This window comes from Narcine bancroftii, chromosome 3 (assembly GCF_036971445.1).
Source record: "Narcine bancroftii isolate sNarBan1 chromosome 3, sNarBan1.hap1, whole genome shotgun sequence".
Lineage (NCBI taxonomy): Eukaryota > Metazoa > Chordata > Chondrichthyes > Torpediniformes > Narcinidae > Narcine > Narcine bancroftii.
Genome location: NC_091471.1, coordinates 78,343,879 through 78,361,960, shown reverse-complemented (window position 1 = coordinate 78,361,960; position 18,082 = coordinate 78,343,879). Strand labels below are relative to the sequence as shown.

Sequence of the window (18,082 nt, the reverse complement as noted above, 5' to 3'; positions counted from 1 at the left end):
GATGAAGTACATTCTAAATGCAGTACTGAATTCTGAAGTGTCGATTGTCTTGCTGGAAATTCTTTTTTTAGTGTCTCTTTCCAAGCCCAATATATTTTGTTTAAACACCTGTAATAATTCATTATTTATAAGATGAGTTATCTGAAGCCCTCAGTGTATCACAATGAGACCTCAATTTACAGATGCTAACATTTCCCATATTTTCCATTCTGAAAAAGCCCTATCTGACGAGCAGAAGTTTCCATCCAGGGATCTCCACTGCCCCCACAATTTCATAGGATAAAAGAGCACAAATATGGGGACTTGATAGTAGATGCACTCAGTAGAGTGAAGGGTCTGTTTTCGCGCTGTATCTCTCGATGGTACTGAAAGTCTTCATGGCCATGCTCAACAATGTGGTTCTCTACAGATGTTTTTTGTTGAGGCAATACATTGTAAGTAGTGGCTGTTATGGACAGGATATTTCTTTTTGAACCACAGGCTATCTAGCAGGAATTTTATTTTGCTAAAAAATTCCAGCCACAATAGATATTTTCAGCAGAAATATGGGCAGTTGCTCTCTAATATCAGTTCAATCAGGAATACAAATCATTAGCCAGCATCCTTCCCTGAACTTACTTTGTAGGAATTACAGTTTTGAAAAAGTAAATTTACAGGTTAAAAAAAAACCTTTCCCTGCCTACTTCTGCTTATATATTGCCATCTTCTATTCCTTTATTTAAAAATTAAGAATCTAAATAAATGCTAAAATTAAAGTAGGAATATTATTCACAATTTGTACTTGCCTCTATACTCGAACTTGCATGAGTTACCATAGCAGCAAACCAATGCTCTCACAATGACTAAAATTAACTTCTGTCTCTAATTTAATTTCTCTATTTCCACTTTAATCTGGCTTATCAAAATTCTATGTCTTATTTTTTTTCTAGGGTTGTGATCTCAAGACTGCTACACATGCCAGGTGCTAGTGAGGTTAGAAATAGGAGGATAATGCAGCTTAACATGTGGCTAAAGACATGGTACAGGAGGGAGGAGTGGAGGAGGGAAAAATGATGTGAAAATTGCATGCGCCGCTGGAAGTCAATGGGTTGTATGTGATGAACATTTTATAAAGGGCATCTATTTCAATGCCAGGAGTATTGTAGGAAAGGCAGATGAGCTTAGAGCATGGATTCCACTTGGAATTATGACATTGTGGCCATTAGTAAAACTTGGTTGCAGGAGGGGCAGGTCTGACAGCTCAATATCCCAAGCTTCCGTTGGTCTAGATGCAATTGAACAGGGGAAATGAAAGGGGGAAGTGCGGCATTGCTCATCAAGGAAAATATAACAGCTGTGCTACTGAGGCTATATTAGTGGAGCAGAGGAAAGGGAAAGGCATGACCACACTCACAGGCTTGATTTATAGACTGCCCAATAGTCATTGAGAATTGGAGGAACAAATCTGTAGAGAGATAGCAGACAGCTACAGGAAACACAAGGTAGTGCTAATGGGGGATTTTAATTTTCCACATGTTGACTGGGGCTCCCATACTGAAAAAAGGCTGGATGGCTTCGAGTTTGTCAAATGTGTTTAGGAATGTTTTCTCAATCTATATGTAGAGGTACCAACTAGAGAGAGTGCAATACTGGCTCTCCTTTTAGGGAATGAGACAGGACAGATGATAGAAGTATGTGTAGGGGAACATTTTGGGTCCAGTGGTGATAATGATGTTAGCTTCAAGTTAATTATAGAGATAGGTCTAGGCCTCAGCTTGAGATTCTAAACTGGAGCAAGGCCAATTTTGAGGTAATGAGAAAAAAATCTAAAATGTGTGGATTGGGAAAAGTTGTTCTCAGGCAAAGAGGTGCGAGGTAAGTGGAAGACTTGCAGAGATGAAATTTTGAGAGAACAGAGTTTGTATGTTTCTGTCAGGATTAAAAGCAAGATTAGAAGGCATAAGGAACATTGGTTTTGAGGGATATTGGGGATATGCTTTGGAAGAATAGAGAGATATATAGCAGATATACAACATGGAGCAATTGTAATACTTGAGGTGCATAGAAATGAAAGAAAAACCTCAAGAAAGAAATCAGGAAGGCTGAGAAAAACCAGAACCAGGGTCCATAGTTTAAGGATAAGGGGGAAGTTTTTTAGGATTGAGATGAGGAAAAATTTCTTCTCTCAGAGAGTGGTTCTTTGCCAAGCAAGTAGTTGAGGCTGGTTCCCTGTCAATATTTAAGTATAGGTTAGAATTGGTCCTTGTGACCAAGGGGACTAGGGGGTATGGGGAGAAGGCAGGAACCGGGTACTGATCAGCCATGATCATAATGAATGGCGGTGTGGGCTTCAAGGGCCAAATGGCCTACTCCTACACCTATGTTTGTATATGGGAAAAAAAAGACACGAGGTTGCTTTGGCAGTCAATGTGAATGAAAATCCTAAGGATTTCTGCAGGTATATTAAGAGCAAAAGGATAGTAAGGGACAAAATTGGTCTCCTTGAAGATCAGAATGGTCAACTTTATATGGAGCCAAAAGAGTTGGGGGTGATCTTATTTGTTTCCATCAATATTCACTCAGGAAACAGGCACAGAGTTGTGGGAAGTAAGAAAAACAAGCAGTGAGGTCATGGAACCCAGGCAGATTAAAGAGGAGGAAGTGCTTGCTGTCTTAAAGCAAATAAGGATGGATAAATCCTGAGGGACTGACAAGATATTCCCTTGGACATTGGGGGAGGCTGTTGTAGAAAGTTTAGGGGCTCTGGAATGATATTTAATATGCCCTTAGTCACGTGTATGATGCTATAGGATTGGAGGGTAGCTCATGTGGTTCTGTTGTTTAAAAAGGGCTCCAAAACTAACCCTGTCAATTATAGGCTGGCGATCCTGATGTCAGTAGTAGATAAAGTATTGGAAGGTGTTCTAAGAGATTGGACATACAATTATTTGGATAGACAGAAACTAATTAAGGATAGTCAACTTGGCTTTGTGTGTGGTAGGTCATGCTTAACCAATCTTGTAGAGTTTTTCAAGGAGGTTAACAGGAAAATTGACAAAGGAAAGGGTGTGGATGTTGTCGACATGGACTTTAGTAAGGCTTTTGACAAGGTCCTGCAAGGTTCCAGACTCCTGTACTCGATACTTTGATTTTTGAAAGCCAATATTGATTAGTTATGTGGTTGTAATTGCAGAAAGGGTATATTGTCATTTGAATGGAATACACTAACCTTCCACAGAGCCAATATTACAAGAGCTAAGAGTAGCAGGCCAGCAAGAATGCTGAGTAGAATCACCCAGAATGGAACACCTCCATAGGACTCCTTCGATACAGTTAAAGTCACCTGTAATTTGAAGTAATTTCATTATTATTTGGATATAATCTATTCAGGATAAATCTTCAAAGAGTCAATCCTGTTTGATTCTATTTGTTAGTAATTTAAACATGATAGGGAAATATGTTTTGAAAATAGAACATGCATTATATAACCATTTCCAAACTACCATGTCATATTCTATTTCTTATGCTCACCAAAATATTACTTCACAGCCTCCTTAGTTTTCTTCCACTGTGGTCACAATTGTTGACTACTCACTTCTGAGTTGCAACTTTTATAGCACTAGGTTTAATATTCACTTTCTGAGCTTTGTGTCTATAATTCTGGTTGGTTGTAGACTTTGTAACCCAGGAGGAATCATTGTCCAATTCTCTCAGCTTAAATATAAACTCTGTATGTCATATTCAAACTGAGATCGCGTCTTCATTTAAAGTCAAATTGTTTGCTTGGGATCAACATGTTTAACATTTCACTTGAGCAAAATCTGGCTATATATTTGGGAAGACAGGATATTCATTCAAGGAATGTGGGCTTTGCTAGCTTAGTCAGGTTTAATTGCTGATCTATAATTGCCATCAAGGTGGTGGTGAGCTGTCACCTTGATCTGGTGCAGTCCTTGAGGTGTGGGTGTACCCACAAAGTTGTTAGGGAGGGTGTTTCAGGACTTTTACCCAGTGACCGTGAAGGAACAGTGATATATTCCCAAGTCAGAATAGCATGTGGCATGGTGGGAAGCTACCAAGTAGTGGTTTTCCTCCATTGTGTTAGGCATGGTTTCAACTAGGAGAGCATTTTCCCCTGATTCTCACCAACTCCAGTTTCACCAGAGCTCCATGATAAAGCATTTGATCAAGTCCTGCCTTGATGTCGTGGCTACTTATTCTCACTACTCCTCTGGAGTTCAGGTCTTGTCCACGTCTGGACTAAAGGTGTAATGAGGTGAGGAAATGAGTGACTTTGGTCGAATCCAAAATGAGTTCTATGAGCAGATTGCTGCTAAACAAATGTCACTTGAAAATGCCCTTCTATCACTTTGCTAATGAACAAGAGTAGACAAATGGGGGCAGTCATTGGCAGGGTTGAATTTGCCCTGTTTCATGGAAACAGGATATACCAGGGCAATTTTCAATGTTGTTGAGCAGCTGTATTGGACCAGTTTGGTCAAGGCTGTAGCAAGTTCTGGAGCTCCTCAGTATGAAGGATGAACTCTTGCTTGCACAATCATGCCTTTGATAATAAATTTGCTTTAATGTAACTCGAAATCCTGTCAATATCATTTACCGATTGTAGGCGGAAGGCAGATTGGTGTACAGAACATATTCAGGAACAGTAGTCAACCTTGATTAACACCATATGAGAAGAGACAGTGAGGTCAAATGTGGATAGAAGTGTTTGCACAGAGAAACATTTAGTCAGAAACATGAATGAATGCAACCAGAAAGGGAGGAATGACAGCGTAGGAGTGTGCTGGACCTGAACCTATGACACTAATACTTTCCAGCAGTTATTCATGTTATGTTTCCATCGGGTAAACTTTGAGATGTCAGCAGGAGTACAGTGGAGCATTGCCTCACATCCTGTTCACTTTCTGCAAAATATTTTTAAAGAGATTGATGAGACACAATCTCCTGGGCTATATGTGGTCAAGGCCAAAATGGTTGACTGCTTTTCTTGACCCAAGTAGCATAGGTTTCATTCCAACTTCAAAAGGAGGCCTCTGTAACTTCTCTTTGGTGGCAATAAAAGCAATTTGAATTTATCCAGACATGTTCTTATCCTCGGAATGAGCCAAGGCACTTTATAGATAATGAAGTACTTGGAAGTGTACTTTTTATGGTTATGTGGCATCTGTGCTAATGCTACATGATCTTTCAAACAGTAATATGACAATGAGCATAACTGTTTTGATGTGGTTGAAAGATGTGTACGGGGGAAACACCAGGAAAAAGCATGCATGTTGAACTATTTCAAACTCTCTCCCAGCTTCCTGTTTATATAGGGAGATTTTCACAGCATCAGTACCATAATTTTAGTGGAAGAGCTGTGGAAACCCCAGAAAATGGGGTTAACTTCATTTGCCTAGATATTATACAGGACAAATTAGTTCAGTCAGAACCAACTGTTGTCAACACTGAATGGTGGTTGATAAAGATTAATAGACAAAAAAAATAATTACTCACCTGCCTAACAGCCCTTCTTTCTATTGCATTATTTAGCACCACAAATGGCGAATCTTCAATTGTAAGTGTTGCCGTTACAATTAAACTTATTGACTTAAAAGCTGCCTGTAACCACAATATACAAGTTATGTTTCAAAACAGTCCACATATTCCAATTACAGTTCAGCTATTTTAATTTTAATTAAAAAAATCCCTTATATGACCAACAATTGTTAGTTTGAAACCCACCAATCTCCTCTATAAAAGGACTACAATGGTGACAGCATAATTTCATCATTTGCTACATGATTTACAAGGATTCAAATTTGTTTGAATTTCAGTATTAAATCAATGTTGTACAAAATGAAAACAATAATATTCTTTTAAAATAAGACTTTGCAATCGGAAGATCATCAGACAACTGATACAGTGGAGCAGCACAGTGGGACAGTTAGAAAAGCCGCTGCCTTGCAGCCCTACAGACCTGATTTAATCTTAACCTCAGGTGCTCTCTGCATGAAGTTTACCTGTTCTCCCTGTGACTGCATTGGATTCCACCAGGAGCTCTGGTTTCCTCCCACATCCCAAAGACCTGTGGGTCATTTCATTAAATCAGCCATTGCAAATTGCCCTTGATATGTAGATGGATGGTAGAATCTGGGAAGGAGATGCTGAGGATGTGGAGAGCACAACGAAAATGAAATTAGTGTAAATGGGTAGTTAATGAGTGGTGTAGACACTGTAGGCTGAAGGGCTCTTTTCTGATGCTTTGTGTCATTCTCTTTTCATTCAGTCCCCCCATTATGTTTTTAAGGTTTACAATGGGGGAGTTATTCTGAATATTTAGATTACCGAATGGTTAGAATTTCAGATGAAGGTTCTAGAGGCTAGTGTTGGAGAAATGCAGAATTCTTGCTGGTTGTGGAAGCTGAAAATAAGGAGTCACTATTTTAGATTGGAGATGTTATCTGATGATAAGCTAAGCTTAGAGTATTCCAGGTTATGGAGAGCAGAATTTTATACCATTTAGTTTATGGAGGTCAGCAAAGAGATCATTGGAATACTAGAATTGGTTCAGAGGGCAAATTGACCATAAGAAGTACATGTAACAGAGAACATCATAAGACAGGTCCTTTGACCCTTGATTTATTCCTATATATTCCTACCCAAAAAAAACTAAACCCTTCCTACTTGGAACTAGTGCAAATTCAAGCTCATAATTGAAGCCTGCATGGAATCAACATCATTGCCCATTTAGGAAAACAGTAATGAATAAGGTCACATATTTGCTCAGGTGGCAATCCAAAATTTGATGGCATTTGGATTTTGTCAATTTGGAGTTTTCAAGAAAGTTCTGACCCATCATACTTGCTTTGTTATGCAGACGTTGCAACAAATAAATACATTTCACTTACTTTTATAAATGAAGGCTTCCATATTCTTAATGAAATATTAAATTGGACTAAACTTGATGGATATACAATGCAGGAAATAGAGGCACATACAGCATTATTTTCACAAACCTGCAAAAAAATGTTAGACCGTTAGTCAACTGAGAAATTATTGTCAGCTAATATTTATTTTTCCTTATTTTTGTTAATAAATATGGTTTAACCTTCATAATAAATTTGCTTTAATGTAACTTAAAATCCTGTCAATATCATATACTGAAAATGTTATGTGGGTTATCTACAGTTATGCTGACAACTATCTTCAGTTTGTGTTTTATCAACTGAATTTCTGTTCGTGATCAGGACATAAAGAGCATGTGAAATAGAAGCAAGAGCAGGGTGTTCAGTCTCCTTTCATCTGGTCAACTGACCATATTGTGGTTGATCTTTTACTTTGACTACTTTTCTAAAAAACCCTGAATTTCTAATAACAATCTCATGAATGGGGGGAAAAAAAACATCTATTGTAGGAGTGTTACTGAGGAGGGCATGATTCATTTCCTGAAATTATATTAGTGAACTATTTAGTTTGACTGAAGGCTCGTCTTGTAATTTATTTCCTGCTTTCAATCCACATAGAGGATGATTTATAGAACTTTGCCAGGCTTGAACTTACAACCTCTGTTGTTAGCACAGTATGATGACTGATCTAGGTTTTGTGATGTGCAAGTTCTTCCTTGATTGCATGCATTAACTGCATTCTATGGAAGAACACAAATTTAAATGTACCACATTCCCATACATTTTTTTACTTATTCATTTTTTGGATGTGGGCACTTATGTCAAGGTCAGTTTATTGCCCATCCTGAATTAGTTGCCACCTTGAACTGATCCATGACAGTCCTTCTGAAAGCCTTTAGCCAAATGTTCACCTATGTGCGCATGTAAAATCTGACAGGTTTATGATTACCCCAATGGTATTTATGAGATGCTCCTCTTCTGGGGCCGGTCTGTGTGGGTTTTTATGGTGTATCTTCAGAGGATCCATGAACTGTGAGTCATGACACTTGCCTACATTATTCTGTGATATAAAATTAAATACATTGAAATAACAAAGATCACATTCATTAATTCACAGATCACATATTAAAAATCACAGATTAATAGAGATATATCTAGAACTGACTAAAATTCCAATGGGAAACAAATTATATATGAAACATAATAATCACATACCCAAGCCATAATGTGCAGTGTAAGGATAAAGGTATGGTGTGAAATTACTATCATTTCTTTGTAAATAAGTTAAGGTTTTCTGGAGTGTGGCATTACTGGCTTGGAAATTGAAAATAAATAGAGTATCTCAGGGGTGACAAGCATTTGCTAAGAAGGCTTTTCCCATTACTTAACACAGTGGCTTAGAATGCCTTTCTTTTATCCTAGGATCTAACTTTCAGTCTCGTTCAGGCAAATGCAAGGACTGGTAATTGCTTCTTTCTGGGGCAATTCTGAGCAAACTGAGTGAAGGCTCAATATAGTTTTCAATTAATATAAATATTCAACAATGAACCATATTTATCTCTTTCAGTTGTGGACACATAGATGAGGTGAAATTGGAAATATTACACTTAATTGATGAAGTACATCATTCAGATATATTAGGATGAGCAAGGATGATGGCAGATAATGTGAGGTCAGTCGCACATTATTTCCACTATCTCAACGCTTCACTGAATGTCCATCTTTTAATTAAAATTTCCATTTTTTCCCACTGCTGTAGTTTCCACACTCAATAATTATTTGTGAGTTAATCTTGCAATTGTCCAAATGTTCTCTGATAGAGAATGGGGGCTGTATGGTAATCTCTTGTGTCTTCATTTGCACTTCCCAAAATCACCTACTGATCACCTTGATCTCAGATAAATTCTTGAATTGAAAACTTTAGTAAATGTTCTGGAATTAAAAGACAAGATTACCACCAAATCGGCACCTCTTATTTTCATGGGAAACAGTTTACTTTCCTGCAATATATTAATAATTAGGTAAAACTGATGTTTCGACTTTCTTTCTTATTTCACACATTTGGAACAGTTTGATTTACTTGGTATTCAGCACCAAAAAAAAATGATTAGTAGTTTTCAGAAAGGGTCATAATAGTCTTTGCCATGTTCTTAAGCAGTACTTCAAAACACTGACATGCAAGATTGAACACAATTCTTATTTAGTTTGAGTTCCATTTCCCTTAAAAAGTAAGTGAACAAAAAAACATTGGTAACCAAGTAATAACCCTAAATAACCATATAATTTTTTAGAGCACGGTAACAGGGCATGTCAGCCCTTCGAGTCCGCACCGGTTCACTTGAACAGCTCCACTAGCTCAAATCATCTCGCCCACCGCCCTTAACCCTCCAACCCCCTCACCTTCATGTACACATCCAGCCTTCTCTTGAATGAAGGCATACAATCTATTTTAAGTTCATTGTATGACTGTGACAAAATCCACTGCCTTGCACATTATTGTGGCTTCAGAAGGGTGGGTATTGGGCTTGGGGCAGGAACCGAGGGGTTATAGCATACCTGGGCTGGTGGGACAATGGCAAGTGGTTCAGCCTGCAAGGCAGTCAAATTGATTCCTTCTCAAAGCTCACTTCCTTTCAGATCCTTTGCAAAATGGACCAATGGGCTCAAACAAACTATTTGAGGGAACCCCTCCTTCCTCTCTTCCAATGACACTCCCATCTTCTGTGAAGTTGGGGGAAATATTGTACAGGTAGTCCCCCACATGACCATAATGGGGACCGAAGGCTTCTTTGTAACTCAGATTGGTTTTAAGTTGGGGAATGTGGACCTCGGGCTGCCGGGGGAAAACAGGGACCTTGGGCTACCGCAGGTATCAGGGAGTTCAGGCTACCGCCAGGAGTGGGGACCTCTGTATACAGTACTTTTAATACAAAATATCTACTTGTACAGTAGTTTCAATAAAGAATTTTTAAAAATTTGGTCATGTTTGTGGGTGGATGTAACAGAAGTCGAGGATTACCTGTACTTGTATTGACCTGTTGAAGCCACAATTTTTGGCTATTCTTTCTTTGGATGATGCTGATTAGATCGGTTTCTGTGGTTATGGATGAGTTTATTAGTAGCAACCCACTGCTTTATTTTTATATTTTTTTAATATATCATTGAAGAACACTAAAATGCTCTGATATTCAAGATACTTTAAAATGACTGGCAAAAAATAAAGGGTAGTCATAAGGGAGATGCTAGCCTAAAGAAAAATGAATATTGGAATAGGGATTGGGGATGCATGGCAACTTTCTGATGCAGATTGTAAATAAACTACTGTATTGCTGTTGTGTTTCAGCCCTGCGAAAAGCACAAATAATTACATATTTAATAACTATCTAATAAAATATTATTTCTAATCTTCGGGTCAAGTTAAATAGTACTCAAGCACCTTATATACTCTATTCACTTTACTATTTCGAAACAAATCAATCTGAAAATACAAAATGACTTACATTAGAAAATGTAATTCCAGTCAAATATAAAAGGGTATTGTTCACTGGAGATAAATATGGAAATGTTACATTCATTTTAAGATGTGAAATTGGAATAACTCCATCATTATCGATCTGTGCGTAAACAAAAATGAATATTTTAGGAGACTTTAATTCTTTTGGAATTCTTAAAATGATTGGGAATACTGTACTCAACATAAACAATGTTTGTTCTAGTAAAAATATTTATTTTTATGTAGTCGCGCGCTACTCGAAAGAAGACACACACACATGTAGTATAGTCAGGTTAAACTCTGAGTTTTATTAGGCTCAGGCCTGACTTTTATACTTCCACTGTTCCCGCCGTAGACCCCCTTTGCTGACGTCACAACATGCATAACAAAAGCGGGTTTGCCGTGTGTGGGTACTTTCCTGCATAAAAGCGCCCTTCTTCCCCATGCGCTGTCCCTGACTGTTGATTGCGCAGCGAGGTCAGCGCCATTTTGGGGGTCCTTATCCTTTAAGCTGCCCTTGCCGTTCACCCGCCAGTTGGCTTGTTGGGGCCAGTGCTGCTGCGAGGGCTGCTGGCCTTTTGTTGCGCTCACCGCCCAGAGTGCTGGCTCGATCACTGTGGCAGCAGGCCACCACATGATGCTCCCACCCCACTGAGAACCGAAAGAATTGTCCTTGGTGCCCAGAGACCTCCATCCTGCCTCCGACCTCCAGCTCGAATGTGGCCCCATTGTTGCGGATGACCTGGCATGGACGCTTGTATGGCCTCTGAAGTGGTGGATGATATGGACTCTTGCGAATGAAAACATACTCACGGTCCTGCAGGCCTTTGGATAAGTTGGTCCTCGTATCTATGCCTGGAAGGTGGAATCGGCGCCAGGTTGCTGACTCTTTCCCTTAGCCTGCTGAAGAATGCTGCCGAGTCATCCGGCTGTCTACCTGGGGATGGTGCAAATTCTCCTGGGACTACCAGTAGAGCTCCGTAGAGGAATTCGGCAGAAGAGGAGTTGAAGTCCTCCTTGGGTGCCGTGTGGATGCCCAAAAGAGCCCATGGTAACTTTGTCTATCTAGTCGGAGACTGGTCATGAGCACGGTTTTGAGGTGCCTGAGGAAGCGCTCCCCCATCCCATTGGACTGTGGGTGGATTCTGCTGTGATCTGCCGAATCTGGAACTGTGCCTCACCCTGGTCAAACCACATGCATAGTTGATTCGTCCAGAAGGTCGGTAGCTTGACAGCGACCCCGTTGACTGCTGCCTGTGTTTTTTTTCATCACTGGGTTTGGATGCCGACTAAACCATTAGGGTCAGCAATTGTAGCCGTGCACTACTCAAAAGAAGACACACACACATAGTGTAGTCAGATTAAGCACTGAGTTTTATTAGGGCTCAGGCATTGTTCCGTTAAGATTCCCTTGCCGTTTACCTGCCGGTTCGCATCAAGGCTGCTCCATCATTCAATAAGATTATGGTTGATTTTACCATGGACTCAGCTTCACCTACTTGCCATCATTAAATCCCATACAATTCAATGCAATGATCTATGATTCTTAAATATATTTTATAAGGTAGCCTTTACTGTTTCCTTGGACAGAGAATTTCAGATTCACTATTCTCTGGGAAAAGATGTCCTTCCTTATCTCCATCCTAAATTTGATTCCTTGAATCTTGAGGCGATTTTCCCTAGTTCTAGTCTCACTTAGTCAAGTTTATTCTCATCTAATTGCACAAGAACAACCTGACAAAACAGGGTTCTCTGGTCTTCAGTGTAAAACATGCAGACACATAACCAGACATAACATAATGCAGATAAACAATACATGTGCAGGACAAGTATTCATTTATACAAATAAATAAATATTGTTTCATGAAATTAGAGTTTCAGATGGTAAGTGTAAGCAGTTTCTTTGGCAGTTCAGGAATAACAACCCAGTCTATCCAACCTTTCCCTATTAACTCAACTCCTCCAGTCTCAGCAACATCCTGGTGAATCTCCTCTGTGTCCTTTTAACTTACTGACATCTTTCCTTTAGCTGCATGATCAGAACTGCACTCTGATTATGATCTCACCAATGCCTTGCACAGATCTATCATGAAGACCCAACTTTTGCTCTCGATACACAACCCAATGAAGGCAAATGTACCAAAGGCCACCTTTACCACCTTATTTATCCGTGATGCCACTTTCAGGAAACCAAGTACCTGCACCCATAGGGCTCTCCCATTTATTGTGCTAATTTGGTCCTGGTTTGTGGAATTACTTACCAAAATGCAACACTTGACATTTGTCAACATCATGCACTTTATCTTATTCCATTTTGTGGCAAGCAGACATTAATTTTCAAATTGATTAACTGTTTGTCCTGTGAAGATGGGGGTGATGCAATAGCTGGTTTGCACGTGGGAGGAGTGGGGAGCAGAGACACACCTTCTAGCGCTCCTCAGCGGGGTCCCTTTGGAAGGTCCAGTGCTGGTTTGAAGTTCCTGAAGAATGGGGCTGATGATGTTGTCACATTAAAGACCATGGAGGTCTGTGCCCAAGATGACAGTGCCAATGGTTGATAGCCCAGTCCTTAAGGGTCAAGGGCTCTGGGAAAATAGCAGACTGGTGCAGGACACCTGAGTTGGAGAACACCCTCCCACCCCCATTCCCCACAACCACTGCCACTTTTGAGAAGGAGAAACCAGGAATAGGAATCTGCAGAGTAGGTGACCACAGCAATGGATCAGCACAGAGATCAGAGGCTAAAGGATTCACACTAAACCATGGGGTGCTGGCAACTGGCTTGTGGAACCGTATTGTTATGAGCCCAGAGGACCCCAAAACCAAGCAGCAATAGATATTCACCAAGACAAATGATTACTTAAACAAAAGCTGGTTTTAATTATCTTTAAACATGAAAATAGAATCTCATTTTAATTTAACTCTATTTACCCACTTAACCTAACTTAACCCCCTTCTAATTCTAAGCGTATGTACATGCAATGTGTGCATATGTTCAAAAAAGTTATTTGATTCACAGTCCAATCTCACTTCTCATTCCTCCATGTTCACTGGGTGCAGGCAATTCTGATACTGTGCACAGAATTTAACATTTATAAAGTTCACCAGGCTTTGGTGCTTGAAAGGTAAATGGTTACCGGTTAGGAAGTTTCTTGTTGGTTTTCAGAGAGAGATTTGTTGTTCCAGGACATCCACAACTGATGTACTTCCATCAGCCACTCCAGTGTCTTGCTGACAAAACTTGCCCCTTTAGGGTTCTCCAGATGATAACCTCTTTCTTTCAGGTCGCCACAGAGTTCCTTTTTGTTTCTCTTATACCAGGTGAAACATTAAACAGGTAGTCCTCTCCTTTTGCATGAACCACAAGGGCTTTGACCAGGCTGTCTTCCAAATATAGGGCTTTCCATAAGCTTGCCAGCTTGTCTTGTTCCAGTCCCAGCTGTTTCTGCTGCCTGTAACACTGTGCAAAATGTGTGTGTGTGTGTCTCTCTCTCTCTCACTGAGAGAAAGCCTGTTTGACTCTCTCTGCTTGCAAATCCATATGACCCTCTTAGAACAACAAGTTATCTTCCAGATGATCAGCAGCTCCAACAAGATCTTTCATCTGTTGTCTTTGGTAAACAACAATCCATTAGTGAAGTCTCTTGAGCACCCTTCAAAGCTCTTGCAAATGCTGTTGATCCCAATATGTCCAGTATTTCAAATAAGATCTGTTTAAAAATGTTTGTATGTAACCTCCTCTAACAAACCTTTCCCAATTTATCTCCCAAAAACATCTGTCACAGTATCAGAACCAGGATTCTTAAGAGCGTCAATGACAAAGGGAATTGGATGCTGACAGCTTATTATTTGCAGCTGAGGTTCAGAATCTGGGACTGAGGAGGTTTCAAGATCAGGTTCACTCCTGAAGATGACAGCAGACCGTGCAGCCATTGAGGTGGGAGAAGCGCAGGAGGTGGCAGCATCGGAGAAGGCCAGAGAATTCATGGACAATTGATATCTATGAAGGGATCCTGCTTTGATTTCTCTTTCTCATCTTCAAGGGGCAATGGTGCCTCTCTGTGTGATTTTACCGGGCAAACAAAGGGAAACACATTTTGTGCATTTCTGTACATGACAATAAATAATTGGTGTTTGACTTCATCCAAGCTAAAGAAATAAATATTTCCAGTTCAATAAAATGTGGCTTTACTTACTGTGTAGGTAATGTCCACTGCATCCCCAATCTCCTCAATGCTCTGAATAACATCAGGGATTGTATCATTGGGTGCTATTTTAAAACGGTAATCTTTTAAATCACTGAGAAAGAAAAAAAAATAAATTGGTATCCAATTATGTGTTTCCTTTTAGGTGCATAACAGTTAATGAAGGAATCTTAATTTAGTTAAATTTCATGAGCAGCAATACTTAATAACCACAATACATTCTGAAATAAAATAAAAGCCGCTTGGGATTTTGGACTTACCTAATGACATCCCTGTGGGTCACTGCTGGTATCACAGCAGCCTAACATTGAAGTCCTCCTCTCTGGTGACTTGCCTGGGGAAAGCCAATGAGTGTGCCTGCCTCAACTGATAGAAGATAACAAGACATATTGGGCAGGACCCATGGACTGGCCACTATGTGGGTGAGGGGTGGGGGGTGGGTGTGAGGGGAAACTGAAGCTACATACATTGGCAGATTGAAATAATCTTTATGGTGACCCCTGAGCTGCCTACCTTCTGACAATCTACTTACATTATTTAATTTTTAAATTTAGAGGTGTTTGAGTGGGGGAAAGCCAGATTTGAAAAAATGAGAAGGGATTTGCAAGGAATGGTTTAGGCTGATTTGTTTCATGGGAAGGAGGTAGAGGAGAATTGGAGGGCATTTAAAGGAGAGATTTTGCGGGTGCAGAATCTTTATGTTCCTGTTAAGGATAAAAGGCAGAGCCAAAAGCTCGAGAGAGCCATGGTTTTCAAGGAAGATTAGAAAGTTGGTTCAAGTTTAAAAAGGAAGCCTACATTAAATATAAGAAACAAGGTAAAATGAGATGCTTGGAAAATACATGGATTGTAAAAGGAAGCTGAAGAAATAAATTAGGAAAGCGAAAAGAAGATATGAGGTGGCTATAGCGAACAGGGTAAAAGTAAATTCAGTGTTTTTACAAATGCATAAATAGCAAAAGGTACATGGATGTGAAGGGGTTGGAGGGTTACAGGCAGGGTGCAGGAAATGGGATTAGCGATCACTTAAATCTCTATGGACGAGAGGGGCCGAGATTACCTGTTTCCGTACTGTAATTGTTATATGGTTAATTCAGCAGGGTAACATGCCATTTTGGCCCACAAGTCTCTGTGCTGCCCAATTTACATCCAATTAATGTACATCCCTGTTATATATGGATTTAAGAGAAACACGTGGCCTCGTTGCCTGTCAGGAATATTGTGGATTGCAGGTGGTCACTTGTCTTCCCTGTCTGAAACTTCTTAGGAAGGGTTGGCACAACATCGAGGGCCAAACAGCCTGTACAGTGCTGTATTGTTCTATGTCACATCACCTGTCAATCAAGGTTGGACTCCAGCCACCCATTGGCTAATTAAAATTGGCACACCTTTCCATTGGCTCGTTTAAATTACCTAGGGTTGTTATTGGCTAGGTACCCAGATGAGAACTGTATAAAACATCAGTGCATAGCTCATTTCTTTCTTTCTATCTTGCAGTCCAAGCCTTGGACATCGTTCCATGTCAGGTTGCTACTGTGGATATCACTGGAAGTGTCGCTCATAAGATGTGCATAACGCTAAAGATGAGATAGATCAGTAAATGGAGAGAGCCACACCCCTGTTGGTACTGGGAAGTGTGTGTGTGTGTGTGTTGGAACATAGGAAGTAGGAACAGGAGTAGGCCAAAAATGGCCCATCGAGCCTGCTCCGCCATTCAATACGATCATGGCTGATCTAATTTATCACCCAACTCAAACTGCCTGCCTTCTCCCCATATCCCCTAATTCCTCTATCATGTAAAAATTTATCTAACCGAATTTTAAATATGTTTAATGAGGCAGCCTCAACCACTTCCCTGGTTAGAGAATTCCAAACATTCACTACTCTCTGGGAAAAACTATTTTTCCTCATCTCTGTCCTAAATCTACTCCCCCGAATCTTGAGACTGTGTCCTCTCGTTTTAGTTTCCCCGGCCAGCTCAAAAAACCTTCCTACATCTATCCTATCCATACTCTTCATAATCCTATATGTTTCTATAAGATCTCCTCTCATTCTTCTGAACTCAAGCGAATACAATCCTAGACGATTTAATCTTTCATCATAAGTCAACCCCTTCATCCCAGGGATCAAACTAGTAAACCTCCTCTGGACCATCTCCAAAGCCAGTATATCCTTCCTCAAATATGGAGACCAGAACTGGCCACAGTACTCCAGGTGTGGTCTCACCAGTACCTTATACAGTTGCAACATTACCTCCCTACTCCTGAATTCAATTCCTCTAGTGAGGAAGGCCAACATTCTATTTGCCTTCTTAATAACCTACTGCACCTGCAACCTAACTTTTGTAATTTATGCACAAGTCCCTCTGCACAACAGCATGCTGTATTTTTTCACTCTTTAAATAATATTCAGCTCTTTTATTTTTCTTGCCAATGTGGATAACCTCACACTTACTAACATTGTACTCCATCTGCCAGACCTTTGCCCACTCATCCAGCTTAACTATATCCCTCTGCAGACTCTCCACATCCTCATTACAATTTGCTCTTCCACTCAATTTGGTGTCATCCGCAAACTTGGCTACACCACATTTTGTCCCCTCCTCCAAGTCATCAATGTAAATGATGAACAGTTGTGGGCCTAACACTGACCCCTGCGGCACCCCACTTACCACTCTCTGCCAACCTGAAAAACTCCTATTTATCCCGATTCTCTGCCTCCTGTCAGAAAACCAATTTTCAATCTAGGCCAATATACTTCCCCGGACTCCACTTTTCTGTAACTTACTGATAAGTCTCTTGTGCGGCACCTTATCAAACGCTTTCTGGAAATCCAAATATACAAAATCAACCTGTTCCCCTCTATCCAACGCACCCATTATATCCTCAAAGAATCCTAACAAGTTTGTCAAACAAGATCTTCCCTTTCTAAAACCATGCTGCGTCTGCCTGATTGAACCCTTATGTTCCAAAAGTTTCACTATTTCATCTTTAATGACGGCTTCAAGCATTTTTCCAACTACAGACGTCAAGCTAATTGGCCGATAATTTCCAGTCTTCTGCCTACATCCTTTCTTAAAAAGTGGCATGACATTTGCTGTCTTCCAGTCTGCCGGGACCTGCCCAGAATCCAAGGAATTTTGGTATATGACCACCAATGCATCAACTATAACTTCTCCCATTTCCTTCAGAACCCTTGGATGCATATCATCAGGACCAGGTGATTTGTCTGGCTTTAGTCCCATTAGTTTCTCCATCACTACTTCCTTTGTAACAACTATTTTATCAAGGCCCTCCCCAACATTTGCATCCTTAACTCAGCACTTGGGCATGCTGGATGTGTCTTCCACCGTGAAGACTGACACAAAAAATTTGTTTCATGCCTCGGCCATTTCCTCATTTTTTGCTACCAGTTTTCCTTTCTCATCCTCCAAGGGTCCTATGTTAACTCTGGCCACTCTTCTGTTTTATATATTTATAAATTTTTTTGCTTTCTGT

The 18,082-nt window shown here is 40.1% G+C and overlaps 1 protein-coding gene and 1 long non-coding RNA gene across 2 annotated transcripts in view; one reads left to right on the top strand and one right to left on the bottom strand.

The window, feature by feature from the left end:
• LOC138757279 (uncharacterized) overlaps positions 1 to 14,676 on the top strand; it is a 30,746-nt gene extending 16,070 nt beyond the window's left edge. Inside the window, exon 3 of the long non-coding RNA XR_011353479.1 lies at positions 14,166 to 14,676. This is a non-coding gene — a long non-coding RNA (uncharacterized lncRNA). The remainder of the gene's footprint in view (positions 1 to 14,165) is intronic.
• The window catches only part of itga1 (integrin, alpha 1), a 285,994-nt gene that overhangs the window by 8,656 nt on the left and 259,256 nt on the right, over positions 1 to 18,082 (bottom strand). Inside the window, exons 25-30 of the mRNA XM_069924322.1 lie at positions 14,577 to 14,679; positions 10,388 to 10,501; positions 7,837 to 7,947; positions 6,891 to 6,998; positions 5,497 to 5,601; positions 3,209 to 3,322 (exon numbers count right to left, since the gene is read on the bottom strand). Coding sequence (XP_069780423.1) covers positions 3,209 to 3,322; positions 5,497 to 5,601; positions 6,891 to 6,998; positions 7,837 to 7,947; positions 10,388 to 10,501; positions 14,577 to 14,679 — 655 coding nt within the window. The remainder of the gene's footprint in view (positions 1 to 3,208; positions 3,323 to 5,496; positions 5,602 to 6,890; positions 6,999 to 7,836; positions 7,948 to 10,387; positions 10,502 to 14,576; positions 14,680 to 18,082) is intronic.